Source organism: Castanea sativa, chromosome 1 (assembly GCF_040712315.1).
Source record: "Castanea sativa cultivar Marrone di Chiusa Pesio chromosome 1, ASM4071231v1".
Classification (NCBI taxonomy): Eukaryota; Viridiplantae; Streptophyta; class Magnoliopsida; order Fagales; family Fagaceae; genus Castanea; species Castanea sativa.
In genome coordinates this window covers 78,965,856-78,992,952 of record NC_134013.1, presented here as the reverse complement: position 1 = coordinate 78,992,952, position 27,097 = coordinate 78,965,856, and the positions used below count along the sequence as shown (strand labels likewise).

General features: G+C 39.6%; 3 protein-coding genes across 6 annotated transcripts; all 3 read left to right on the top strand.

Moving 5' to 3' along the window:
- Positions 1-327: 327 nt before the first annotated feature.
- On the top strand, positions 328-903 carry LOC142635075 (uncharacterized). The gene has a single exon (XM_075809291.1). The coding sequence runs from the start codon at positions 328-330 to the stop codon at positions 901-903; it is 576 nt and encodes a 191-aa protein (XP_075665406.1).
- Positions 904-2,021: 1,118 nt separating this feature from the next.
- On the top strand, positions 2,022-6,165 carry LOC142635071 (uncharacterized). The gene is made up of 3 exons (XM_075809286.1): positions 2,022-2,304; positions 2,404-2,652; positions 6,134-6,165. Exons 1-3 carry the CDS (start codon positions 2,022-2,024, stop codon positions 6,163-6,165), a joined length of 564 nt encoding a protein of 187 aa, XP_075665401.1.
- Positions 6,166-15,035: 8,870 nt separating this feature from the next.
- LOC142621619 (translocase of chloroplast 90, chloroplastic) lies at positions 15,036-20,715 on the top strand. 4 transcript variants are annotated; one of them, XR_012841817.1, is made up of 4 exons: positions 15,036-15,478; positions 16,148-16,275; positions 17,283-19,842; positions 20,419-20,715. XR_012841817.1 is itself a non-coding variant. In XM_075794916.1 (3 exons), exons 2-3 carry the CDS (start codon positions 16,149-16,151, stop codon positions 19,538-19,540), a joined length of 2,391 nt encoding a protein of 796 aa, XP_075651031.1. In that variant the 5' UTR covers positions 15,037-15,478; position 16,148; the 3' UTR covers positions 19,541-20,171. The 4 variants fall into 4 exon arrangements, 1 of the variants encoding a protein (XP_075651031.1); XR_012841815.1 differs by having other exon boundaries at positions 15,037-15,478; positions 17,277-19,842; XR_012841816.1 differs by having other exon boundaries at positions 15,037-15,478; positions 17,277-19,842; positions 20,326-20,715.
- Positions 20,716-27,097: the final 6,382 nt, after the last annotated feature.

Sequence of the window (27,097 nt, the reverse complement as noted above, 5' to 3'; positions counted from 1 at the left end):
CATCAGTTGCTGGAGAAGATCCGGAAGGAACCGTACTTTAAATGGCCAACCAAGATGACCGGAGATCCTACAAAACAGAATCAAAACCTCCTTTGCCAATACCACCAGGACGTGGGTCATACCACCAAGAACTGCCGGACACTGTGGAACCATTTGGAGCAGTTGGTTAGTGAAGGAAAATTGAAGCAATATTTGTATCAACCCAATGGATAAGGAAGCCATTCAGGTTCAAACAATCAAAGGAACAATTCGTCCTGGCCTCCCTTGGGGACGATTAATGTCATCTTCGCTGCTCTTGGAAGAACCGGCTCATGTCCTACTAGGGTGATGTCTGTGTCACATGTCCTCGCCGAGGAGTCTGGCTCGAGGCCGAAGAGGATTAAAGGGAATGCTCCACCTATTTTGGGCTTCTCAAACGAAGATAAGGTTGGGACGATTCAACCGCATGACGATGCCCTGGTGGTTACACTAAGGATAGGGGGTTATGATGTGAGGAGAGTTATGGTTGATCAGGGTAGTGGTGCGGATATTATGTACCCTGATTTGTTTAAGGGGCTTAATCTAAAGCTGGAGGATCTCACTTATGACTCGCCGCTGATAAGTTTTGAAGGAAAGGTTGTCATACCAAAAGGACAAATTCGTCTACCTGTGCAATCAAGCCCAGAAACGATGGATGTGGATTTTATTGTAGTTGACGCTTATTCCCCATACACGGCCATCGTAGCAAGGCCTTGGCTGCTTGCTTTGGGTGTTGTATCTTCAATGTTGCATGTCAAAGTGAAGTTCCGTTCAGGGGAACAGATCGAAGAAATTCTCAGAAGTCAATCAGTGGCTAGACAATGTATATTAGCTGCGATATTGCATCAGGCTAAATCTAGATCCTCAGCTACCGAGGACTTATAGCAATTAACGCCTCTGGATGCGCCCAGTGCGGTGATAGCAGAGGAGGCAACATGCGAAGAGCTGGAGAAATTTCTTATAGGTGATGATCCTGAAATGTTCTTTCAAGTGGGTGTCCAGCTGCCACATCAGGAGAAGATGGAATTAGTCATGTTTTGAAAAACAATATCGACGTATTTGCATGGGATCCTTATGAGGCCCTGGGGGTTTATCCAAGCTTCATTTGCCATAATTTGAATGTCAATCCTGCCATTGTTCCGAGGAGGCAGCCACCTCGGCATTCTTATAGGGAGCATGCAGTGGCTGTCAAAGAAGAGGTGCTCAAGCTCAAAAGGGCTGGGGCTATTAAAGAAGTTTTCTACCCAGAATGGCTAGCGCACACAGTTGTAGTAAAAAAGAAGAACGGGAAGTGGAGAGTATGTGTGGACTTCACAGACCTCAACAAAGTCTATCCCAAAGACTCGTTTCCAATGCCTCGCATAGATCAGTTAGTGGATGCTACAGTTGGACATCATCGGATGAGTTTTCTAGACGTTTTCCAAGGCTGTCACCAAATACCTTTGGCACCGGAGGACTAGGAGAAGACAGCCTTCATTACTCCTACGGGAAATTATCACTATAAGGTGACACCGTTTGGTTTGAAAAACGCGGGGGCTACCTATCAAAGGATGATGACCAGGATATTCGAGTCTCAGCTCGAAAAGACTATTGAGGTATATGTGGATGACATGATAGTGAAAAGAAAGACGGTACCTAGGCACATAAAAGATTTGGATGACACCTTTCAAACGCTTAGGAAGTACAAGTTACGCCTTAATGCCTCTAAGTGCTCTTTTGGGGTGGGCTCTAGTAAATTCCTAGGCTTCATAATGACTCATAGAGGAATAGAATTAAATCCGGCGCAAGTCAGGGCAATCCACGGCCTACAACCACCTCGGAATCCAAAGGAAGTTTAGAAATTGACTGGGATGACTGTTGCTCTAAGCAGGTTCATCGCTCAATCCGCTGATAGGTGCAGACCTTTCTTCCAGTTGCTGAATAGGTGGAAGGGATTCGAATGGACTGAGGAGTGTGCTTTGGCTTTTCAACAACTTAAAGAGTATCTTTCTCGACCACCCATTATGTCTCGGCCAGAGGTCGATAAAGTCCTATTTCAGTATATAGCTGTGGCCATCCATGCTGTCAGTTTGGTTTTGATACGGGATGATGATGGTATACAGAGACCTGTTTATTATGTGAGCAAATCTTTGCATGAAGCTGAGGTGCGATATTTGCCATTGGAGAAGGCAATTTTGGCCATAGTACATGCTAAGCGTAAGCATCCTCACTATTTCCAATCCCACACGGTTGTTGTATTGACTCAGCTCCCTCTTAAGTCGGTGCTGCGAAGTGCTGATTACTCAGGTAGGATAGCAAAATGGAGAACTATCCTAGGGACTTTTGATATCAGGTATATGCCTCACACCTCTGTGAAGGGCTAGGTCCTTGCTGATTTGGTGGCAGAATTTGCTGAGCCCACATTAAAAGAAAGTGTAAAGGAGTTGCATATGGATGGAAAATCAGTTGGCATGATCATGTGCAAAGAGCTCCCTATTTGGAAAGTGTACGTTGATGGGGCAGCGAACCAGAGAGGGTCAGGTGTTGGACTTGTGCTTGTGTCTCCAGAGGGGCTTACTTTCAAGAAATCGCTGAGATTGGGGTTCCCGGCCACTAATAATGAGGCTGAATATAAAGCTGTTTTAGTTGGGCTAGGTATGGTTCAGAAAATGGGTGAAAAATCAGTTCAAATATTCTCGGACTCTCAGTTAGTCGTGGGCCAAGTGATAGGGACACTAAAGGCAAGAGATTCAAGAATGCAAGAATATCTGACCAAGGTTGGATACTTACGATCCAAGTTTGATTCTTTTATCCTAACGCACGTTTCTAGGAGTGCTAACACGCATGCGAATTCATTAGCCACGCTTGCAACATCCTCGACTCAAGGTCTGCCTAGGGTCATCCTTGTGGAAGACTTGTTGAAACCTGCTCGGACGTCTGTTGATGCTGTCCGTATTCATCAAGTTAGGCTCGGCCCTAGTTGGATGGACCCCATAACATCCTTTCTCAAGAGCGATGTCTTGCCCGAGGATAGATCTGAGGCAGATAAAGTTCGTAGAAAGGCGTCCCGGTTCTGGTTGTCCGAGGATCAGAAGTTATATAAACGCTCCTTTTCTGGGCCATACTTGTTGTGTGTACACCTTGAAGCCATGGAGTCACTGTTGGAGGAATTGCATGAAGGGATTTGTGGAAGTCATACAGGAGGGAGGTCTTTAGCTCATAGAGCTCTGACCCAAGGATATTAGTGGCCCAATATGCAGAGAGAAGCTCAGGATTACGCCAGAAAATGTGACCAATGCCAGAGATTTGCTCCTAACATCCACCAACCCGGTGGTGTACTTAACCCTTTATCTAGTCTGTGGTCGTTCGCGCAATGGGGATTGGATATAGTGGGGCCATTCCCAAAGGGTGTGGGGAATAAAAGATGCTTACTCGTAGGGACCGATTACTTTACCAAATGGGTTGAAGCAGAGCCTTTGTTAAACATTAGGGATGTGGATGCAAAGAAGTTTGTATGGAAGAACATCGTCACAAGGTTTGGAGTACCCAATACACTTATTTCAGATAATGGCTTGCAGTTTGATAGCAAAGCTTTCAGAAAATACTGTGGTGATATGGGTATCACGAATAGATACTCCACTCCAGCTTATCCTCAGAAAAATGGGCAAGCCGAGGCTGTTAACATGGTGATAGTAAATGGACTGAAAAAGAGCCTGGATGGTGCAAAAGAAAGGTGGGTGGAAGAATTACCACATGTTCTGTGAACGTATCGGACTACACCATGAAGGTCCACAGGAGAAACGCCCTTCTCCATGACCAATGGGGCCGAAGCTGTGATCCCTTTGGAATTTGGGTTTCCAACATTGAGGACAAGCTCTTTTAGCCTAGAAAATAACGACGATTTGTTAGAGAAAAGCCTGGATCTGGTTGAGGAACGGTGAGAGGCCGCCATGGTTCAACTGGCTTATTATCAGCAGAAGCTCAAACGAGGATATGATGCTCACGTGAAACTAAGGCCACTTGCGCCTGGAGATTTGGTCTTGAGGAAAGTCATGGGTACCTCTAAGAATCCAGCGTGGGGAAAGCTAGCACCTACTTGGGAAGGACTATACCGAATCACTTCTGTGGCGGGTATAGGGTCATATCGCTTAGCAGACTTAGATGAAAAAATTGTACAACGTCCTTGGAATGTAAATAACCTACGAAGGTATTACTATTAATGAAAGACACTTTTGTCATTTTTGTTCAATTATCATTATGTTGTATTTTGATTCATTATTCTAAGCATGCATGGTTCTCGAACCACATACCTCATGGAAATTGATATCTTATTAAATGTTAAACAGAACCTTAGTTACGTCGAGTCCTCGGACCTTCTACTTTGGAAAAATTAACATTTCGATTCATTATTCTGAGTATCAAATAAAAATTTAGTCATGCATGGTCCTTGGACCACATACCTCGTGGAAATTGATATCTCATTAAATGTTAACCTTAGTTACATTGGGTACTTGGACCTTCTACTTTGGGAAAGTTAACATTTCGATTCATAATTCTAGGTATCAAACAGAAACTTGGTCATGCATGGTTCTCAAACCACATACCTCGTGGAAATTGATATCTTATTAAATGTTAAACCCTTAGTTACGTCGGGTCCTTGGATCTTCTACTTTGAGAAAATTAACATTTCGATTCATAATTCTAGGTATCAAACATAAACTTGGTCATGCATGGTCCTCGGACCACATACCTCGTGGAAATTGATATCTTATTAAATGTTCAATAGAACCTTAGTTACGTCGGATCCTTGGACCTTCTACTTTGGGAAAATTAACATTTCGATTTATAATTCTAGGTATCAAACAGAAACTTGGTCATGCATGGTCCTCGGATCACATACCTCGTGGAAATTGATATCTTATTAAATGTTAAACGGAACCTTAGTTACGTCGGGTCCTCGGACCTTCTACTTTGGGAAAATTAACATTTCGATTCATAATTCTAGGTATCAAACAGAAACTTGGTCATGCATGGTCCTCGGACCACATACCTCGTGGAAATTGATATCTTATTAAATGTTAAACGGAACCTTAGTTATGTCACGTCCTCGGACCTTCTACTTTGGGAAAATTAATATTTCAATTCATAATTCTAGGTATCAAATAGAAACTTGATCATGCATGGTCCTCGGACCACATACCTCGTGGAAATTGATATCTTATTAAATGTTAAACAGAACCTTAGTTATGTCGGGTCCTCGGACCTTCTAATTTGGGAAAATTAACATTTCAATTCATTATTCTGAGTATTAAACAGAAACTTGGTCATGCATGGTCCTCGGACTACATACCTCGTGAAAATTGATATCTTATTAAATGTTAAACAGAACCTTAGTTACGTCGGGTCCTTGGACCTTCTACTTTGAAAAAATTAACATTTCGATTCATTATTCTGAGTATCAAACAGAAACTTGCTCATGCATGGTCCTCGGACCACATACCTCGTAGAAATTGATATCTTATTAAATGTTAAATAGAACATTAGTTATATTGGGTCCTCGGACCTTCTACTTTGGGAAAATTAACATTTCGATTCATTATTCTGAGTATCAAACAGAAACTTGGCCATGCATGGTCCTCGGACTACACACCTCGTGGAAATTGATATCTTATTAAATGTTAAACAGAACCTTAGTTACGTCGGGTCCTTGGACCTTCTACTTTGAAAAAATTAACATTTCGATTCATTATTCTGAGTATCAAACAGAAACTTGGTCATGTATGGTCCTCGGACCACATACCTCGTGGAAATTGATATCTTATTAAATGTTAAACAGAACCTTAGTTACGTCGGATCCTTGAACCTTCTACTTTAGGGAAATTAATATTTCGATTCATAGGGAAATTAATATTTCGATTCATAATTCTAAGTATCAAACAGAAACTTGGTTATGGGTGGCTCCTCGGATTACATGCCTCGTGGAAATTGACGTATTGCTAAACCATGGTAAGTTTGACGGTTTATTTTATGTCTCAAACTAAATACCAAATTAAGTCTTAGATTGTGTTTCTCTTGTTTAAATGTAGAAATATTCATTCATACTTGACTGTGTGTTGTTGTACTTCATATATTACAGTTTCGATACATAATTTATCTGCTGATGATTAAAATTGATAAAGTGAATGTACTTTTATGTGGGGTTATTGATGACTGAGGCGTTGTAAAGGCTTCACCGTACATTGGAATATTGAGTTAATTGTTCCATGCATGTAATTTACATTAAGGTGAAGGAAATTAGTATTTCACTATCAAAGATTGGCAATGAGTTAAAGAGCAATCTTTCAAATTTCTCATTAATTCTATCAAGGGGTACATTGGAAATGAAACTCTGAAACAAAAAGATCAAGATAAAAGTCCAAATACAAAAAATTATTACATAAAGAAAAGGGTCCTAACTGGCCTATGCCTTAAGCTTTGGTGGGGGGATCCTGCTTGGACTTGCTGGCAGCTTTTTTTATTTTGTCCTCCTCCTCAGTTTGCTTAAGCTTCGCTTTGAACGAGATTTGGACTTGTTTTCCTTTGTCTTTTGCCACTGGTGGAGGAACATTTGGCTCGGCATCCTTGCTTAGATGCTTCTCGACTTCGTCACCTTGTCCTTTCTCTTTGTCGGAACTAGCAAGTTCTTTAGGAGTTGGAATGGGTTCTTGAATGGTGGATGGCTATGTTGAAGGCACTGTCTCGGGGGTAGGTGTGACAAAAGGAAGTTCTTCGAACACTTGGATGTCCTGGGGAATCCAAATGTTCTTAGGTTTCCTCAATTCAGAAGTTGTGGAGATTCCTGCCACATTTAGGGCTTCTGCCCACACTTGTTGGCAATACTCCTTACATAACTCTGCCGATTCCTCTATCAGTCGGGTTTCTGTCACCTCGACCCCTTCCTTGTAAGAAGCCTTCTTGACATCCTCCATGGTCTCCTTGAGGGTGCGAACCTCTTCTTTCGCTCTAGCAAACTCTTCCTTTAACCTTGAATTTTCTTGCTGAGCTTTGGATAGGTCTTCGTCCTTTTGGCGCAGCAGCTTACGTTGCCCCTCCACTTGAGTCTTGGTTGTTTTGAGGCTAGCCTCGGCGCCACTTCTTTCTCTCTTCTCATCTACCAACTTCTTGGTCAGATCCTCGTTGTCTGCCATGGCGCGGCCTAAAGCCTTCTTGGTCTCGACTCTAACCTGGAGTTCGGCTGTAGCCTTTTTTCGGGAGTCTTCCACCAATTTCTTTGTAGCAAAGACTTCTTGGATGGCCTGCATTGAAATAGTAAACAAGCACATAATGACAGAAACAATATAGAAACATATATGAAAGATATTATACAGAAAGATAATGAAGTAGCGAGATAGAAGTAGTTGAAGGGCACTTACCAGAGCTAAATCCCTTTTTAGGGAGAGGAAAAGGTATGGTTGGCTCATCTTGTCCAAAGCCTCCATATCCCTTGGTAGAAGAAGAGGCTGTTCCAGGGCGTTCGCGAGGTGGTGAACATGTCCTTGCTGGAATGCTCTGATGCTGGACTGGCTAGAAATGGGAGCCCCATCTAGTTCCAGCGTAGGAGAACAATTGGCTTGCGTTTGGCGCACCTCAGCCATATCATGGCTCTCCCTACTCTCGACAGAAGGGGCACGCGTTCTACCCTTGGCAACGTTTTGTTGTTGTTGCTGTTGCTTAAGTTTCTTTTGTTTCGCCATCTCTGCCTCCTCGGCCTCGTTCTTCCTTTTCTTTTTAGGGTCGGAGGCTGGAATTTTGGGGTCAGAAAGAGGAGGAGGTGGTGGAAGCTTGGGAGGAGGTTAAGATCCAACTACGCCCTTTTTGGGAGCTTGTGTACCCCTCTTGGACATTAGTGTCCTCAAATTTGCCATATCTTCTTTTTCGTCGCTAGTATCAACTCGTGCTATTACTAAGCCTTTTATACCGGAATCCTCTGAGGATTCGTTTTCTTCGTCCGAGATAGTGACAATGTGGCTTTCTAGAGGTCTCTCAGCTTCCTCATGTCGAAACTGATCTACTTCCTCTTCGAGTGATTTTTACGAGGATGTTAGTTCTTCTCGGATGTCTGATGCTTGAGAGTGTACCGAAAGAGGGATTGCTAGGATGAGGCGTGTGTATAAGATAATAGAAGGATCATCCGGTAGCTCGTGTTTATCGAGGAAGCCCGGTCTCGAAATATTTATCCTTCTACACCTCTGGTCGCCCGCAGTGATTGCGTTGCCGATATCTTGAAAGTCCTCTGATAAAGGATCGTATCCCAGTATGAGGTGGGCTGCCCTCACTTGCAGGTCTTCGCTCACGAACACCTCAGATCGAAGAACGCGATTGAGGTCTGCTACGCTACAAAGGCTAAGACGGGGCCGTACGTGTTGTTTGTCTGCAAAAATATCCGAGAATGCAAGCATGGTTAGATCAGTGAAGAATACCAAATAAAGTAGCAATAACAGCCTATGTAACTAGAAACGATTAAAGTTAATAGAACCAAGTCACAGGTTAGGGAATCTAACTCCTATGGAATCACACCTGGGTCTCCCCATTCGACTGGGCAATGAGGACCGTCATACCACATTCCGGAAGCAATAAGGTAGTCGTCCTTCATGCCTTTATTGGATTTGGGAAGGCAAGATATGAGTCTCACAACGCTAGACTTAGGTTTCAGGTAGTATCCTACATCTTTAAGTTTATGACACTCATACATGTAGACGACGTTGTGCCATGTGAGATTTAGGCCCATTTGCTCATTTAGAGCATCGACACAGCCTAAGACCCTAAATACGTTGGGTGTGCATTGATCTGGGTATATCCTTTGGTTACGGAGGTATTCACTGGTTACGTTTTTCATGGGAAGTGTCATCCTACCCTCCAAAAAGACAATGATGGGAATGACGACTTCTCCTTCTTTCCTATCATTGGCTATGGCTTCAAGGGAACAATATCTCAAACCTACATCTTGGGGAATACGGTATTTGGCCCTAAAACCCTCCGTCCCAGCATCAGTATCTACCAAACACTTGAATCTACCCATTTGTTGAAGGCAAGATCAAAAATTTAGTGAAGGGAAGGATATAATTAATGGCCGAGGAGAAATAAGTTAAAATAATTGAGAACTTACAGTAAAGAGGCGGATATTTCTTCGCGAGCTTCTTGAGAGGAAAGAGGTTAGGAAATTTTGAGATCTGATTGATTTCTGAAGTGAGAGGTCGAATTTCGGTTTCCTAGGTGTTTTAGCATGTGGGAGGCGGCATTGAATGAGAGTTATCACACCCAAATTTGAGGAAGAATCTAGACCGTTAGATGCGCATCTCACCGTTGAATGTGGAGGACAATGTGTAACTTACAGCCATTAATGAGGGCGTTACAGATTTCGAAGCGTCAGGGGCGATTTAAAGAAGCGAAGTGACCCTTACACATGTGGCGATTCACAAAGCGTGTGGAGGTTGTGGGGTTATTTCAAAACTCCATTTCTCTCCTTGAATTGGGAGAAAAATGAAGTTTTGAGGGGCTATTGTGGGGGTAAAATGGTCAAAATATGCATTTGGGCCTTGGGCTTGATTTGGTGGTGTAAGCTTGTCCGAGAAGAGCCTTTGGGGGCCACAAGCTAGCTTTTGCTGGAAAAGTTGGTGGTGTTGTTCAAGGAGGGGCATCTCCTCGGCGGAGTCCAGTAAAAATTGTATGACATGTCATGGTGTTTGGTGAGAGAATTCTGGAAGGTTTAGTAGGTAAAGATATGTACCATATGGTTACAGGAAAGAAGAATATAAGAGGCTGATCAAGGGAAAAGCTGCTACCACTGCATTAAAGACCCTGCACCTACCTCCTTGGCCGCATTAATGGAGAAATGACCTCTGAACAGTAATATTCAGTCTTCCAGCTATTGTTTGAAGACTTTAAGAATGTGATGGATTGGACAAGTATCTATTTGGAAGATCTGTGCTACATGTGGATGAAAGAGGGAAGAAGAAGAGGGATATAAGAAGACGAGAGAGGAAGAGAGAAGGGGGGACTTTGGAAACTTCATTTGTAATCTCTTGCTTAAAGAAAGAAAAACAATATAAGTGGTCCTCAACTTACGTTTGAGGAGAGTTTTTTAGTTATATTCATCCATTGACAGCGTAGATAGCGGCAATCTAGCCAGTTTACCATTTGTCTAGTATCTATAAACCTAGGTTTCAAGCTCATACTCTACAAATTTCATTGTATAAGGCTATTTGGGCCTGAGTCCATCTAGTAATTGGACCGGGTACAAATTGTGCACTTACAGCTAGTATTAAGATCCCCACTTTTTAACCATTCAACTCGAGTTCTCTGTTGCCACAAGCAGTCCTCTTTGACCATTAGCTCATAAACTTTACCTTTGAGAACTCGAACCTGCTCATGATTCACACCAGCCATGAACAAGGCTTCGGCTTGAGCTAGCTGCTTCTTTTTTTGAACTAAGAAGCAGTGGATGATACCAAAAGATAATCTCCTCCAACTTTGTAACTTTGTGCGACATGCTTCGACTTTAGAAATCACCCTGTTCATAGGATCACCATAATTGTACCCTTCCCATGCATTTTTGATAACCCCTTCACATTGGTCATCTTTCAGCCAAACAACTTTAAAATCAAAACGAAAAGACCTGTTCTTTTTATAAAATCTAACATTTTCATCGTTTGAACATAACCATAAGGGGTAGTGATCTGATAAAGTTCCTGTCACGTGCATGATTTTTAGACCCGGACCGTTCATTGAACTGTAAAAGGGAGAGATTCAAGGTTTTTAAGGTCGAACCGAAGTTGAACCGGAGTCGAACCGTGATGACGTCATAATTAGTTTAATAATTATTTAAATATAAATAAATATATTAAATTAGGATAAACAGAAAAATTAAATTAAATGACCCAATTAAATATAGAACTCTATCTTTCAAATCTATTTTTTCATATCATAACTTTCACGGAACAAAAATAAGAAATATCATATCCTAAGCATACATAGATATAATATTTCTTTATTTATATGTTGATTAGTTAAACACGTGATAGTAATATTGTAATAATATAGGAATGAGAAGGAAACTTAGTAATTTTAAATTAAAATAATTATGTAATAATTATTATATACTTAATTGTATCTGTTGACTCACTATTTTTTCCCTACCATTCAAACTTTGCTGCATCATAATTGTGACAAAAAAGTTGTGAAATATTTTATAACATTAGATTTTCTCGTTTAAAAAATTTGTAAATATTAATTAAAAGTACTTAAAATATTTTATTTGTTACATATCAATCTATCAATAGCCACATCACCGGCTCAGTTGCAGAAATCTAATGGCTAAAATATTTTGCCATCTTTAATTCAAAATTCAAAAGTAATCTTCTTTCCCAATGCAAGTCACGCGAAGGGGCTTTGGAAACATAAAAAAGAATTCAAAAAAATCAATCTAATGGCTGAAATATTTTTCCATCTTTAGTTCAAAAATCAAAAAATTTCTTCTTTCCCAATGCAAGTCACGTGAAGGGCTTTGGAAACATAAAAAAGAAATCAAAAGAATCAACACAAACACAAGCAGAGGGAAGGTGAGAAACGGAACCACAACAGTGGAGACGGAAAGAAGAAAGAGAAGAAGGAGAAAAAGAAGTAAGAAGAAGAAATAGAAGTAGAAGACGAAGATGAAGGCCGTGACTGGAGATCTGTGCTGGGTTGCTAGCTTGCTGCTTCAACTTCGCACAACCCCTACTTTGTCATCTTCTTCTTCTTCTTAGTTTGTTTTCTTTTTTCAGATGTGAAAAAAAAAGTCCAAAGTGCATGCCGGCCAAATCTTTAATTTCAACCAGTATTTGCTGAAAAAAAAGGAACCATGAGAACCGTTTACGGTTTTAAGAACCGTGCGGTTCTACCGCGGTTCGCATGGGTCTATGCTTTCTTGCATAGAGAGATTCTTAAGGCTAAAAGAACCACAAAGAAGAGGGGTTCACGGTTAACCGGGTCAGACCATACGGTCCGGTTCGGATTTCAAAACCATGGTCACATGGTGCACACAAACTGTAGGAAACATTTGTGTCCATGAGGGAGTAGCAACCCCTCTATCCAACCGGATCCAGTCACATCCCCTTTGAACTGATTGTTACACCAGGTAAAGGGTGATCCCACATACCCCAAGTCTTTGAATCCACAAAAATCCAAAGCCTCCCTAAAATCCATCATCTGTCTTTCCCATCGGACTGCACCTCTCATCTTTTCTTCAGCCTTGACAATTTTGTTAAAATCCCCCAAACACAACCAAGTAATAGCCATTTGAAGACATAAATGATTTAGTAGTGCCCAAGAATGTTCCCGATTAGCCGTTACCAGATTTCCTTAGAAACCCGTTAACTGCCAGGCGTCATCCATTCCTGAGTTAACTATAGCATCAATATGAGTTGGTGAGGAGGTCATAACATCAAGATCAATACCATTCTTTCAGTAGAGCGCCAAACCTCCTCCAATATTAACTCGTGGCACAACAAACATATTTTCAAGGTGGAACTTTGAACAGAGCTTTTTCAAGTAACAATCCTTTGAACTGGTTTCCATAAGGAATATAATTGAAGGGGAGTATTTTTTCACCAACTCGGTGAGTTCTAGAACTGCCCATGATTGTCCCAATCCATGGCAGTTCCAACTAAGGCAATTCATAAGGCTTGGTGGGGCTGACTACCAGCCTCCACCACTTCAAAAAATTCACCATTGTCACCTCGCATAACCTCTGCCCTCTTGGACAGTAAGACTGCATGATTCTCGATTGTTGCAACCTCCCTTTTCTTCCCTGTGGTTTGTTCAACGCAAGGACTTTCAATAAAACTAATAGGCCTAACTTTGTGAGTCCAAGTTGGGAGTATGCGGAGAAGGGAAGGTTGAGGAGGAAACCTAGTCGTGGGTTGATTGTCGTGAGTCAGAAGGTTGAGATGGGTTTGGAGAGATTAATGAGGCATGTGACTCAGGGCTAAATGGAATAATATTCGTCGATCCCGAATTTTCAAACTTGGACAGCTCAGCGTCAATCTCATTTAATTGTATATCAATCTCTTTCTGTTTTTGTTCCGAAATGGCTTTTTGAGTAAGAGAAATGATATGTCCACAACATTTTTACAACAAATCCTAAATGGCAGAATGTTACTGGTTGTTATTGTTGGGGCAAAAAAGTAATCTTAGTGTTAGGTTCAAATTTGAACCAATAACAACTAACCACCTATGATTTGTTGTAAAAATATTGTAAAAATGTTGTGGACGTAGCACCTCTCTTTGAGTAAAGGCCATATTTGTCACAAGATTATTTCCTTGCGTAACATTAGGGGCTGTATCTTTATGATGCTTATCTGCAATCCCACCATTACACCTCGTGCTGTTACTTCCTAAATTTATTGTAATGTTTCCCTCATTAATTTTCCGACCACCTGACGATTCTACTTCATTGTGATTCATTGAGGGAGAGTTTGGGATGTTGTGTTCCATGGATGATTGGTTGTTTTGTTATTGAGTTTTTTCCTTGCCAAGTAGAAACCTGGTATGACCAATCCATTCCTCCTCGACGGAACAAAAGCAGGAGCACGTAGCCCTAGTATGAATTTTCTTTCCTCGAATTGTAAAGTCCCCTCACTTCCAATCCAAATCTCATAATCCTTGTCATCATGGGTAAGGCGACCACACCAGTAGCAAAGATTCGAGAGTCTTTCGTATTTGAAACTAACCCAAATTTGTTTACCATTCTCTAAGGAAATAAGGCGTCCATAGCATAGAGGAAGAGATAATGGTAACCTTATAACATAGGAAATTCCCACCATCTGCATCCTTGAAATCTTTTGGTCGAGACACTTCTCCAATCACAACACCTATTTTTATAATCACATCCAGTGTCATATACCATAAAGGTATGTCATGGAATTGGGACCCGAAAGCTTGCTTTGTCAAAATTGAGGTCACATACAAGGGTGTCTTTTTCATATCGCTGCATTGCCATGAGATACTTATCGAAACTCCATGTTTCACTCAAAAGAATTCTATCAACATCAGCCTTGTTGTCGAAGGAAAAAAGAATTGTGTGATCGCCAAAATTCTTAATCTTGAAACCATTATAAGCCCTCCACAAAGGATTAAAAGCTCTTGCAATTACATCAATGTTTAGCGCTCTTTTAGTAAGGAACTTTGCTGCTTTGGGAAACTCATTTGCACTATCATCTTTGGTAAGACTACATCCAAACCCCTCTCTTTCAGACAGAGTAAGCTAGCTCCAGTTCTGAGTAAGGTCTTCTATGGATGAATAGATATCTGTCACTATACACTCTATTGTTTCCCAAATCCCTTGAAAAAAACCCACTAGCCGAGGAATAACCTAGTTACTCCAAGGAGACTAACAAACCTTCTTAGAGAAGGGACAAAAATTCTACTGAGCAAGAGAAGTCAAAAGCCAACTTTAGTTGCTACAGAGAAACCCCCCTGTACTTCTTTAAATACAAATTATATCCATCCTTCCCCTTTAGATTAATTTGTTGATTGCCTTTTCTTTTTCAAGTAATCTCTCTCTCTCTCTCTCTCTCTCTCTCTCTCTCTGTCTGTTATTCGCCAAGTTGTCAACCCATTTGTCCCTTGCCATTTTTAGCCAAAAAATAATTATTGTCTCGTTCTCAATTGCTCTATTAAATCACTTTTTCGTCATTTATTTTCACTACTAGAAGGTTTTGACTCTCTATCCACAACTTAATCTTGTCATTGTTCCTCCTATTTTTGTATTATATTATGATTGGTGTAGTTTTTTTTTTCTTTTTCTTTTCTTTCCTATTGGATTGTTTGAATTGTATTTGTATTTGTATTTGTATTTGTATCGTATTGGATTGTATATTTTTCTTTATAATATATTTTATTTAATGATTAAGATTGAAAGTTGTTTTTTCAACATTCAATTTTAGCTATTGATTACAATTGCATCAGTTGTACTGAATCTCAATCCATAAACTAGGCGTATGATATGACCACTCTTATTTGGCAAGATCATAACCAAACTCCAAAGTGGTTCTAAACATACACAATTCCTCTCTCCCTCCGTGTCATTTGACAAAACCCCGGGTTTCTTTTTGTCTTATCCCTAGCATCTAGGACGCAACGAAAGCTCACCAAACAAAATTACCACACAAAGCACAAAACACAAACACAGAGACCGATAAACACACAAACAAAAGTCCGTCTCTCTCTGTCTTATCTCATCGTTCTTGTTCTTCAACCTCGACCTCAACCTCCCGCTCCTCGTTTTCACCACCGCACACGTGGGCTTCCCTCGTTTTGGATCCTGAATCGGGTACCCAAATGCCTTCGTGGGTCTCCAATTAGGGTTTCACAGCTCCAGTATAGTTTTTTTTTTTTCTTTCTCGCCGGTGCTCCTACTATCCCATTCAGCCTTTTTGACTTCGAAAATTTCTTTACATTTCAGGTACTCCATTTTCTTTTCTAATAGTTTGTTTGATTTTGATTTTGAATTGTGGGACTGATTTTATAGTACCAATTTAGTTTTTGTCTTAGCAGCATTACTAGGAGCTAGCTAGCTTTATAAATTTGATGTTTAAGTTTCGGTTTCAGAAAATTGTAGATGGAAAAATTTACTAATTGGGAATTTAGTATAGAACTGTAATTTGGAGAATGGGGTTTTGTATTAATTGAGTATGTAACTTTGCATGCAGACAGCTCTTGATGAATGGATCACAATAGGGGTGGAAATGCTTTTCCAAGGAAAGTAATGTAAAAGGGAATTCGGGGTTTAAGTTTTTCTATTTTTCGGTTGGGGAGGAAAACAAAACAAAAAAGAAGAAGTTTTGAGTAGATATTGGATGATTTTTTCGTTCATACTGAAACTGAATCATAATGCATTTGTTATTTGTTTGATTGGATGAACCGTGGGTGCAGTTTGATTTATGGTTTATAATGTATCTGTCATGAAATGTTGCCATTGAATTTATAAAACTTCTTGTTATTAGTTCTTAAAAACTTGCTCCGTCGTGGTTTTATGTTTTGGAGTGCGTTTTAGATATGCTTGAGCTTCTTTTGGTCTCTTGTTAACAGCGATTCAGATGATGATGATGATAATTGGTTGTAATTTGTGCAGGATGAAGAGTATTAGGGATTGGGTTTTTTCTCATTTAGTATCCATGTCATTGGTCTCATCTAGACCATTATCGGGCAGTGACAGTTTTTTTAACGAGGGACATGTTGATGAAGAACTTGATGACCAAGGTATTACCTTGCCCTATTATATCCCTTTTTGTGTATGTTCAAGCATTGATTTTTTAGTTAGAATAATTATAGATACACACACAATTCATGTTTTCCAGTCTACTTCTTAGTTATTATAGGAGAGAAGAAAAATTTTGAAAAGAAGAAAGACCAATCCCTTACATAGAAAGCCTCCCCATTTCTCACTTTTTCATGTTTGCAGAAGCTTCTTTGATTTGAACTTGGAATTGTAGATACACTTTATTTGTGATGGCAAGGATGGAGAAAGTAAAGATCAACTTTTAGAGATGATAGTGGTAAAATTTGCTAAGGAGATCGTTAGATTTTCTTGGAGTTTATCATGAGAGAACTGATCATTTTAAATAATGGGGGAATGAAGGTTGCAAAAGTTTATTCATTGACATTATATTTTTTAAAGGGACTTAACAACATGACAGGAGGCTTAGCCTTTGGTTGTCTGAAACCTGTTGAAGGAAAGGTGAAGAACTGTAATGGGAAAGGATAGTTACTTAATAATCCAGCTCCATATTGTTTAAATTTTTTCTTCGACTATATCAGTTTAGCGCTAAGTGGTGAAGTAAATGTCATAAATACTGTGTTAAACAATCTCTGGCCATTTTTGGTTCAATTTGGTCCCTTTGTATTGATCAAATGGACTCCTGTCAGTATATATAGTCGAGATCACTATAAGAATCACTATGTCAACTTGTTGCAATGATTAATTGCTAAGTAAGATTAATTTTGATATAGATTGGGGTTTTAGGTGAGTTGTAGTAAATTGTTTGACTGAATTGGGTCTATTATTATTCTCTGCAAAACTAAAATCATTATTGTATATCCAGGTCTCAGATCTCCAGGCGATGAAATGTTGACTATTTAGTTGCAAGATTGATGAATACTTGCTTCCAATGCTAGAAACCAATTCCCAATCTTAGATTTGAACTTGTCTTATCTTGTTGCATTTTATCAGAGAGATCTCTTATTGTCTTGTCACTTGTTAGGTTCAGCTCACACAGCCAGTTTGGTTGCATCACCAGTACTTCCTGATGGATCACATGCTTCTTATGGTAATCATGAACATCAGCATAATCCTTCCCTGCAGCAGGATTCTATTCAAGACTCCTACCCTCATGGCTCTAATAAAAAAAAGATGGATCCATTGGCAAAGATTGAGGATCTCCAAGTAAAGTTTTTGCGCCTTCTCCGAAGGCTTGGGCTGTCACAGGAAAATCTTCTGGTTGCAAAAGTTTTATATCGGATACACCTAGCATCCTTGATACAAGCTGGGGAATCAGATGTGAAAAGAGTTAACCTTGGAAGCAATAGAGCGAAAGCAGTTGCAGCAGAACAAGAGGCAGCTGGCCTGCATGAATTGGATTTCTCATTTAGAATACTTGTTCTAGGCAAAACAGGGGTTGGCAAGAGTGCTACCATAAATTCTTTATTTGAAGAAATGAAAACTGTGACTGATGCATTTCAACCAGCCACTGATCGCATCCAAGAGGTTGCAGGAACTGTTAATGGGATTAAAATTACTGTGATCGATACCCCTGGTCTGTTGCCTTCTTCTTCCAGTAATGTGAGAAGAAATAAGAAGATTTTGTTATCTGTGAAGAGATTCATAAAAAAATCACCGCCAGATATTGTTTTGTACTTTGAACGCCTTGACGTCATCAACATTGGCTATACTGATTTCCCTATTTTGAGGCTTATAACTGAAGTTTTTGGTACTGCAATTTGGTTCAACACCATCCTTGTAATGACCCACTCTTCCTCAGATCTGCCCGAAGGTCCCAATGGTTATCCTGTCAACTATGAGTCATATGTGACCCAATGTACAGATTTGGTGCAGCACTATATACACCAGGCAGTGTCTGACTCAAGACTTGAAAACCCTGTCCTTTTGGTAGAGAACCATCCTCAATGTAAGAAAAACATTATGGGGGAAAAAGTACTTCCAAATGGACAGGTTTGGAAATCTCAATTCTTGTTATTATGCATTTGTACTAAAGTTCTGAGCGATGTCAATTCCCTCTTGAAGTTTCAAGACAGCATTGAACTGGGACCATTAAGTACTGCCCGGCTGCCCTCTCTGCCCCATCTTCTCTCATCTCTTCTACGACATCGCTCTATATCAAGTCCAATTGGAATGGATGACGAAATTGATGAGAATTCACTTTTAGACACGCAGGAAGAAGATGAATATGATCAATTACCTTCAATCCGAATCCTGAAAAAATCTCAGTTTGAGAGATTGACGAACTCACAGAAAAAAGACTATCTCGATGAGCTGGATTACCGGGAAATCCTTTATCTGAAGAAACAGTTGAAGGAAGAGTATCAGAGGCGAAGGGAGAATAGGCTTTCCAAAGAGGAAAATTTGGCGAATGATGATAATTCCAATAGCCAGCAGGTGTCTCCAGAGGCCGTTTTGTTACCAGATATGGCAGTTCCCCCAAGTTTTGACTCAGATTGCCTTGTACATAGATATCGTTGCCTTGTCACAGGTGATCAGTGGCTTGTGAGACCTGTTCTTGATCCCCAAGGGTGGGATCACGATGTGGGCTTTGATGGAATAAGCCTTGAATCAGCTTTGGAACTAAATAGGAATGCCTTTGCCTCAGTCACAGGACAGATGAGCAAGGACAAGCAGGATTTCAGTATCCAGTCAGAGTGTGGTGCAGCTTACACAGATCCCAAAGGGCCTACTTATTCTGTTGGTCTTGATGTTCAATCTTCTGGTAAGGATATGATATATACAGTTCATAGCAACACAAAGTTGAGGAACCTGAAGCACAGCGTTGCTGATTGTGGACTTTCTTTGACATCTTTTGGGAACAATTGCTATGTTGGTGCCAAGCTTGAAGATACCATAACAGTGGGGAATAGGTTGAAGTTTATGGTGAATGCTGGGCGAATGGGGGGTTCTGGACAAGTGGCATATGGTGGGAATATTGAAGCTATTTTAAGAGGGAGTGACTACCCAGTGAGAAATGATAATGTCAGTCTGACAATGACAATCCTCTCCTTCAACAAGGAAATGGTTTTAGGTGGAAGCATACAGTCTGAATTCCGGCTGAGCAGAGGCTTGAGAGTATCAGTTAATGCCAATTTAAATAGTCGCAAAATGGGACAGGTTTGCATAAAAACAAGTAGCTCTGAGCATTTGCAGATTGCTCTGGTTGCAGCCTTCACAATTTTCAAGGCTCTACTACGCAGAAAGGCAATTGAGAGTAGAAGTAGGGAAACATTAGAGAGTGGATAAGTAGCTGATGCTGTTTTGCTGCTAGATAGTTTTGGTCTTGAGAGGATTCTGTAGCGGCAAATCAATCTATATGCGGAACTAAGGCATGGACCTTTTGCTTTGAGGAGGAAAGAAAGTCGTGGACATTTTTAAGTGGCTATTTGATATTATTCCTTGTGTGTAAGATGAATACAATGGAAGTATGGCAAGGAAATCTAGCAAGCTGTAACTATTATGCCATCAAACCAGGGTTCTCAATTTCATATCACTGCAAGTTTCCAGTCAAGCTGAGAGCCTTGGCCACACAGGTTTTAAGTCAAGAGGTAATAACTGTACAGAAAATCATAGAAGATGAGGGTTTTTCTCCCCTTATCTTTTTTCTTTCTGGTAATTCTTAAATTAGACCGACTGGCACATCCTGAAATTTCTAATGGATGTTCGGGATTCAAAACCTACCCCCTCCCTCCTCCCCCCACCCCCACCCCCACCCCCTCCCCCACCCCCAAAAAAAGAAGAAAAAAGTAACCAATATATATATGTTTTTTTTTTCTAATTCAAAAAATTAGAAATAAATGTTGTTGAGCTTCATGATGCTTTGTTAGTTATGTTTACCAAACCTAATGATCATTTTCAATAATTCAAGACTTTTTCTCTATCCATCTTCGACTATGATGTTAGTATTAATTAGCCAGGGATAGGGGTGGAAGCCTTTGACTATGAATCTACTATGTTAGTATTAATTAGCCAGGGCTAGGGATGGAAGCTATGCTTGCTCTTAATTCTTATTAACTTTTGTATTAGTGCAGTGAAATGGATTTCAGAAGTTCTATAACCTAACGTGCAATAGTTGGAATCTGAGCATGGCTTCAAATAACTAACTTATAGTCACCGGTTTTCAGGACGTCTTTGCCATATGCCATGTTCCAGCTTTTCAAGCGTTGCATTTGGCATTTGTACTTTCTAAACTTTGTGCACTAATCAAAAGGGAAGGAACAATAAAGCTCCATATAAAATTGACCACATTCTACTGAGGTATGATTAGAACAGGATTTATTTTTCTGGTATTTGTTATTGTTTTTAACAATAAAGAGAGAATCCTTCACCATCAAACTTGAGTAAGGTCTTTTTTTTTTTTTTGATAAAAACCTGAGCAAGTTTATATGCAGTGACTCTACTTCACTTGCTTGTTCACTTCACATCACTCTCACTAAGTTGGAACTGGAAACTTGGAACAAAGACCTTTTCCATGTCTTCATCAATTGAGAGGAATTGTGGCCTTATGGACAGGAGAAAGGAGAATCTCTTGTTTGTGTAGCTTTTATCGGTCGTGGCCTTTATGGACCATTAATTAAACCCGCAAGTGAATAACATTGAATAAGCAATCATTTTAGTAATTTTTTAGATGGAGATACGTCTCTAATCTAGGCCCCTAGGCCCTAGTTGGCTGGTCATGAAAACTATTCCAATCAAGCTCCATCATGATAATGTCTCAGTCTCTCTTTTGGTCTCTCGCTCTTAACTTGTCAAAGACGATCACACACTTTAACTTGTGTAAGCCACCCTCCTAGTATGCCTAAATAAATTCCAACCTAATCATGATTGCGTAGGTCACCAAACCAACGTAAAGTTGTAAACATCATGAGGGAGACCAGCCCAACAACAAATATTAGCTTTAGAATTGGTTGGTTGGCAAGGTTCTATGTTTCCACATCACCATAATTCTGTCTTTTGCTTCTTTTCCGAGTTTGTTTTTTGGTATGGATTGGAAAAAAAATGTACAATACTTTATGGACCACGCTTGTGCTATATAGGTAAAGATCTGATATGTGAAAATTAACCAAATTTTAACGTGGGGAAAACTTAAAATTGTAATTACTTGAATCTCATTTTCATAGATTGTAATTACTAGGAACGTTTGCCAAAAGTGGATGCCTGTGGCCCTAATGCCAAAAATGGATGATAGTGACTGACTAAGGAGCAGTAGTACATCGGAAAATCGAAAATCAAATAAACCATTGACCCGTTACAGATATTCATTAAGTCTACTCGGTACATAAAATTGCTTGGGAAGTTGTAAGTATAATTATAAGAGCCTGGATGTCTGGACTTCTCCACCCACGGGATTCGATTAGTTTTTCTTTAGAAGTTCCACACTTGTCTATTGCTCCTATAGTTTACTATATTTTTGTTTTGATTTGTTTTGTTTCACACTCTTTCTTTTTGGAAAGTGTCTCATATGGTGAAATTCATTAATTCTCTTGCTCAATCGATATATTGCTAGTTGTGCCTTCTATTGTAAATTCGCTGCCCTCTAATTAAAAAAAAAGGTTAAAAAATGTGAGATTAAATTATGTAAGCATGGGGTATAAAGCTCATGTTTATCCCTCTAATTTTAATATGTCACATCATCTTATTACATGTTTAAGAATAAACACAATTACACCCAATTAATTGTAATATCTATATACCACCGCGTACCCTTGATGCGATAGTCACTCCACAGGTACAAGTGTTTGTGGGGTGTGAGAGCAAGGGCTGGAGTTCAAATCTCTAAGAGGAAGCTTCACACACATATACACTTAGATTAAGTTAGAGTATAATTTCTATTTTGCATATAAAAAAAATTCTAATATCCACATATAAATCCAACCAAATTAGGAGTTTATTGAAACGTTATTAGGTGTAACATGATATATTGAATTTTAAGTAAAATGCTAATGTGAAAATTTCTTATTAAATGGTGTAAAACATAGTTTTTACACCCCATCTTTCCTAAATTCGGACTTCAAAAAAATAAGCTACTTTTTTTTTTCATAGTGTTTCTAAAAATATTACCCTTAAGGCATTTGTTAACTTTTTTCTTAAATTAATTTTTGTTATTTTCTTCCTTTGCCTTAAAAAAAATCACTCTTAACATCTCTTTATTCTCTCGGCTATTTAATCTGTCTCTTTATTTGGTTTGAAACTGCAAGTTGCAATGAAGTGCCAGATTTTGAAATAATTATTTAGTATTTGAAGAACAGGACTAACACAATTAGATTTATAATAAGTTAGATTTGCCTCTAGAATGTTAATTAATTTTCCTAAAATGTAAACTCTTTTCTCTCAAACAAAATGTTATTTGAAAATTATTTATACGAAGTTGTCATTTTTAAAATATTCACATTTTTTTTAGTGAGCAATGCTACATACACAAAAAGTTTGATAACATTTTTTGACATCGACTGATATAACAAGTTTATAATGATATAACAACAAATGTCAAATTTGTTGCAGCATCGACTTTTTTTTTTATTAGTGGCCCAATCCTCTCTTATATTCCATTTCTTTATTAGTGGCCCAATCCTCTCTTGTATTCCAAAGTAAGAACTCCGTTATTTAAGTCTTATGATTGCTTGGGCCTCTCTCTCTCTCTCTCTCTCTCTCTCTCTCTCTCTCGTTTGGTGACTTTGGTCATGCCATAATATTGGTAATCCAAAAAAAAGTCATACCATATTTATCAATATATCATTATCATATTCTCTAGCCCAACAGCATATACCAAGAAAAGATTCCCCCCTAAATAAAAATCCTCAGTCGCCACATACATATACATATATATATATATATATATATATATATATATATATATATATATATATATTTCAACTTTTCTCCCTTCCCAAATTACGTATGTTATTATTTGCTAGAAAACCTTCCCGGAAAAGAAAAAAAAATTATATAGTAGCATTTTAATATTTATATATAATAATCCAGTTACCCAAAATGCCCGTGGTTGTCCCCATCGACCGAACTCTGCCTATAACCTCCCAACAAACGAAACACAAACACTCACTACCATCTAATCTAATCTAATCCATTAAACCCCTCCAAACACACACACATGATATTTCAACATAGCGGGGCATAATTATATCAACAATTCAACTTAATCATCAATTTCTTTACAACCTTAAAAAAACACTTACATAATTACAAGTAAAAAAAAAAAAATAGAAACTACTATAAACAAATTGAATCAAAAGTTTCTAAGGGGAAGACCCCCACAAAACCTCAGCAACAATGGTAGCAGCTTCAGCATCAGACACACAAGCTTCTTTCACTCTCACCAATATCTCCTGCTTAAAAGCTCTTCTTTCTCGTTGCCTCAGCCCCTCTCCTACTTCCAACTGCACTGCAAATCTTGCCACACAGCTTGCAAATGGATGCATTTCCAAGAACCTCTTTTCCCTGCTCTCCCTTTTCCCCTCAACCCCATCACCAACCCCAACCCCTTCGTTATTCTCAAATTTCACATTATCATTATTCCCACCATTCCTCCCCATATCAATCAAGTCCCCACCCAATTCTGACCTTTGTAGCTCCACTAGCTTCTTTATCAAACCCTCTTTAAGCATTGCTTCAATCGCTTCTTTGCGCCCAAAATATCCAATTTCTAACACACAATCCATGCCTAAAACTTTTATTTCCAAGTCTTGAGAATCTAAAAACATTATGATTTTGGGTATGTTCCCAAGTGATTCAGTTTCGTCCACGAGTGGAGATTTTATAGACCTTATCAAAGAACATAGTACTTTTATTGAAGCCGAGGAACCCATTGTCACTAAGGAACCAATTGTTGGACCCATAAGTACTTGTCCCACGAACACATCTTTGTTAAACCTTATCAATGCGCCTATAGCGAAAGCGCAATGTTCTCGTATTCGCTTTGAGCAATTTGGGTCACATAGAATTGTTTCGAGGTCCGAGAAAAGCTTGGACTTTAGGACTAAATCTTGTAACTCGCGGTTGAAACCTTCGGAGACTCGGTTCTCGAGCTGAGTCAAGAGCTTGATCAACTCGTCCTCGTTGTTGAATTTTGGTTGCTCGCGTAGTCCACGCGTCAAGGTCTCGATGCTCTCGCGGTCGATCCAGGCTTGGATTTCGGACTCAATGGAAGCCGCGACTCGGGAGATGGAGTGAGTCGAGACTCGGCGAGTCAAGAACGATTGGATGCTGTGGTGGCGGCGTGAATTCTTGAGGGTCTCGAGGAGGGCTTTGAGGTTGGAAAGGTGTTGAGAGAGGGTAGAGAGATTTGGGTCTCTGGAGAGAAGTGCGTCGGACTCGGTTTCAAGCTCCAGGAGAGCGTTAATGGCGGAGGACGAGTTGAGCTCGTCCGAGTTGGGGCTCGGGTGGGCTTGTAACTCGTGCGAGGCTTGTTTTAGAGCTTCTAGCACTCTGAGAACTCGTGGGCTGTCGTCTTTTGATGATGAATCTTCCATGGTTGATAGAGTTTGAGAGAGAGGGAGAGAGAGAGAGAGTGTGTATGCGTCTGATTTTGTTGAGAGAGTTCTACTAGGAAATGAACTCAACGGCCAGTCGTTGTGTGTCTAAAGCAAATATATGTAATACCAAGCAACCTTTCTCTCAAGAAAGACACTTGTGGATCATAAAAAAAGAAAGACACTAGTGGCTTTTGAACTTGTTTGTTTTTAATGAATGGAATGAATCATGATTTGCCTAAGACAAAAGTATATATACCTGTTTTATTCGAATTTTTAAAATTCATGTAAAATTCAATAATCATAAGCAATAGAGTAGGAAACATGTAAAATTCAATTACAGTTTTCCATTTTAAAAATTGGGAAAAAATTATATATATATATATATAAAAAATGTTTGTGTCCATTATATATGTCATATTATGGCATGTGTTTAAAGGAATGCACTAGAGTCTGCATAGCGACAATTGTGGGACTGAGGTGTAGGTTCTAGTTGGAATTTGATGAGGAATTGTCTGCAAATTTGATGGTGTTATTGCTGAATGCAGAATAGTAAGCTGTAAGCACATGGATTTGACTTGGTGGAATACGTATGATAGACTCCTTTTGTCACTCTTTTTTCAATCAATTGTTGCTATTTTTCTGGAAGTGTGTTGGATATATGTGAGTGCTTGAGTAAATTATTTGAATGCTGTAGAAGAAAATGATAATTGGTGGTTTATTGGATGATTTATGTGTGATTTTGGAACATGATCCTAAGTTAACGCCAGGTCAAATTAGTGATGGTGGTCTGCTGTCAACTAAATTGCACAGAAAGATCAAATAATTCCCCATTATTTGTACAAGATGTATCTCTAATTTGATCATGCGAACTAGAAATATTCAAACACCTACTTAAATAGTCCTATCAGCTCGACCCAGGTTGATTTGTCGAGTTTCAACTGATTTTGACACTTGCAGTGATTAATAGTGAGTTGAAAACTTCGAAGCTTAATTTTATCAGTCGACACACTGACCCATCTAATAAATCACTCGATTAGCCACCTATTGATGGTGAAGGGGAATGACGATTTCTAAATCTCTATTCACCCCCAATCATTGTGATGCCAGTCTACTCCTTATCGCTACCATGTCACACCCAAGAAACCAAACCACTCATCAAAGGGTACTAGCTACTTGAACAGTGTGTCAATGGTTAACAAGAAGTTGGCTATTTATGAAACCGAACCCTTTGGGTAAGTAGAACAAAAATCCACCTGAACTGGATTTATAAACACTCTTATAGAGTGTTTGGTTTTCTGTAAGAGCGTCCACACTAAATGTGGTAAATGTGTCAAATGCCAAATATTTGGCACACCAAACATTAAAAACTCCCTTTTATCAGATGTTCCAAATCCCATAATTTTTGCCACATGTGAACAGTACCATTGCACTTTTTGCAACAGTACGAACGAGAATGGTAAAAAAAAAAAGTTTTTTATTCATTCTCTCTCATCCCGCTCTGAGCCACTCCATCACTTCTCCGGATTCTGCTTTCTCTCCTCCCTCTCTGTCTAATCGCCCTCTCTTTAGTGAAGGATGGATTCCGATGTGGGTATATTCTAGCGTGGGCTCCGGCGTGGGTCAAGTGATGGTGTGGGTCGTGGGTACGGCGGCGTGGTGGGTCGCAGTGAGGAGGTGGGTCATGGACTCACGGCAGAGGTGAGTGGGTTTTGATGGGTTTGTGGGTTTGTGGTTTGTGGGTTTGTGGTTTCTTGGTGGCTGGATCGGTGATGGTTGTTGTTGGTGTTTGTCTGTTTGAAACAGTGGCTAGATCGGTGAAGGTTGTTGTTGGTGTTTGTTTGATGAAATGATGAATCGGTGGCTATTGCTATTGTTGTTGGTGCTGTTGGTGTTTGTCTGTTTGAATCGGTGGTTATTTGTTTGTTTGAATCAGTGTTGAATCGGTGGTGGTTTGGCATTTGGGTGGTGGTTGAGCTTGGTGATTGGTATTTGCTGGGTTTTTTTTTCCCTTGTTTTGTTGGTGGTTGCTGCCTTGCTGGGGTGTGTGGTGGTGGTTGCTACCTTGCTGGGCATGCGTGGTGGCGAAGTGGTGGTTGTGCCGGCGGTGGCTGGTCGGTGTTGTTACGGCAGTGGTTGTTGGTGGCTGTTGTTGCGGCAGTAGTCGATGTGCCGTTGTTGTTGTTGTTGTTGTTGATGTTGGTGACGATGATAACAGGGAGTAGATAATATATTATTTTAATGTGTAGTAAATATTATTTTAATGTATAGAATTGAATAATAGAACATCTGATAAATGGGATGTTGTAAAATGATG

What these genes read in the sequence shown, in the direction of transcription:
- LOC142635075 (XM_075809291.1), top strand. Translation starts at nt 328, where the DNA reads ATGTCTGTGTCACATGTCCTCGCCGAGGAGTCTGGCTCGAGGCCGAAG.
- LOC142635071 (XM_075809286.1), top strand. Translation starts at nt 2,022, where the DNA reads ATGTCTCGGCCAGAGGTCGATAAAGTCCTATTTCAGTATATAGCTGTG. An exon ending in GCGAAGTGCTGATTACTCAG is followed by an intron (nt 2,305 to 2,403) that starts GTAGGATAGCAA and finishes ATTTGGTGGCAG; the next exon opens with AATTTGCTGAGCCCACATTA. An exon ending in AGCTGTTTTAGTTGGGCTAG is followed by an intron (nt 2,653 to 6,133) that starts GTATGGTTCAGA and finishes CATATATTACAG; the next exon opens with TTTCGATACATAATTTATCT.
- LOC142621619 (XM_075794916.1), top strand. Translation starts at nt 16,149, where the DNA reads ATGAAGAGTATTAGGGATTGGGTTTTTTCTCATTTAGTATCCATGTCA. An exon ending in TGAAGAACTTGATGACCAAG is followed by an intron (nt 16,276 to 17,276) that starts GTATTACCTTGC and finishes GTCACTTGTTAG; the next exon opens with GTTCAGCTCACACAGCCAGT.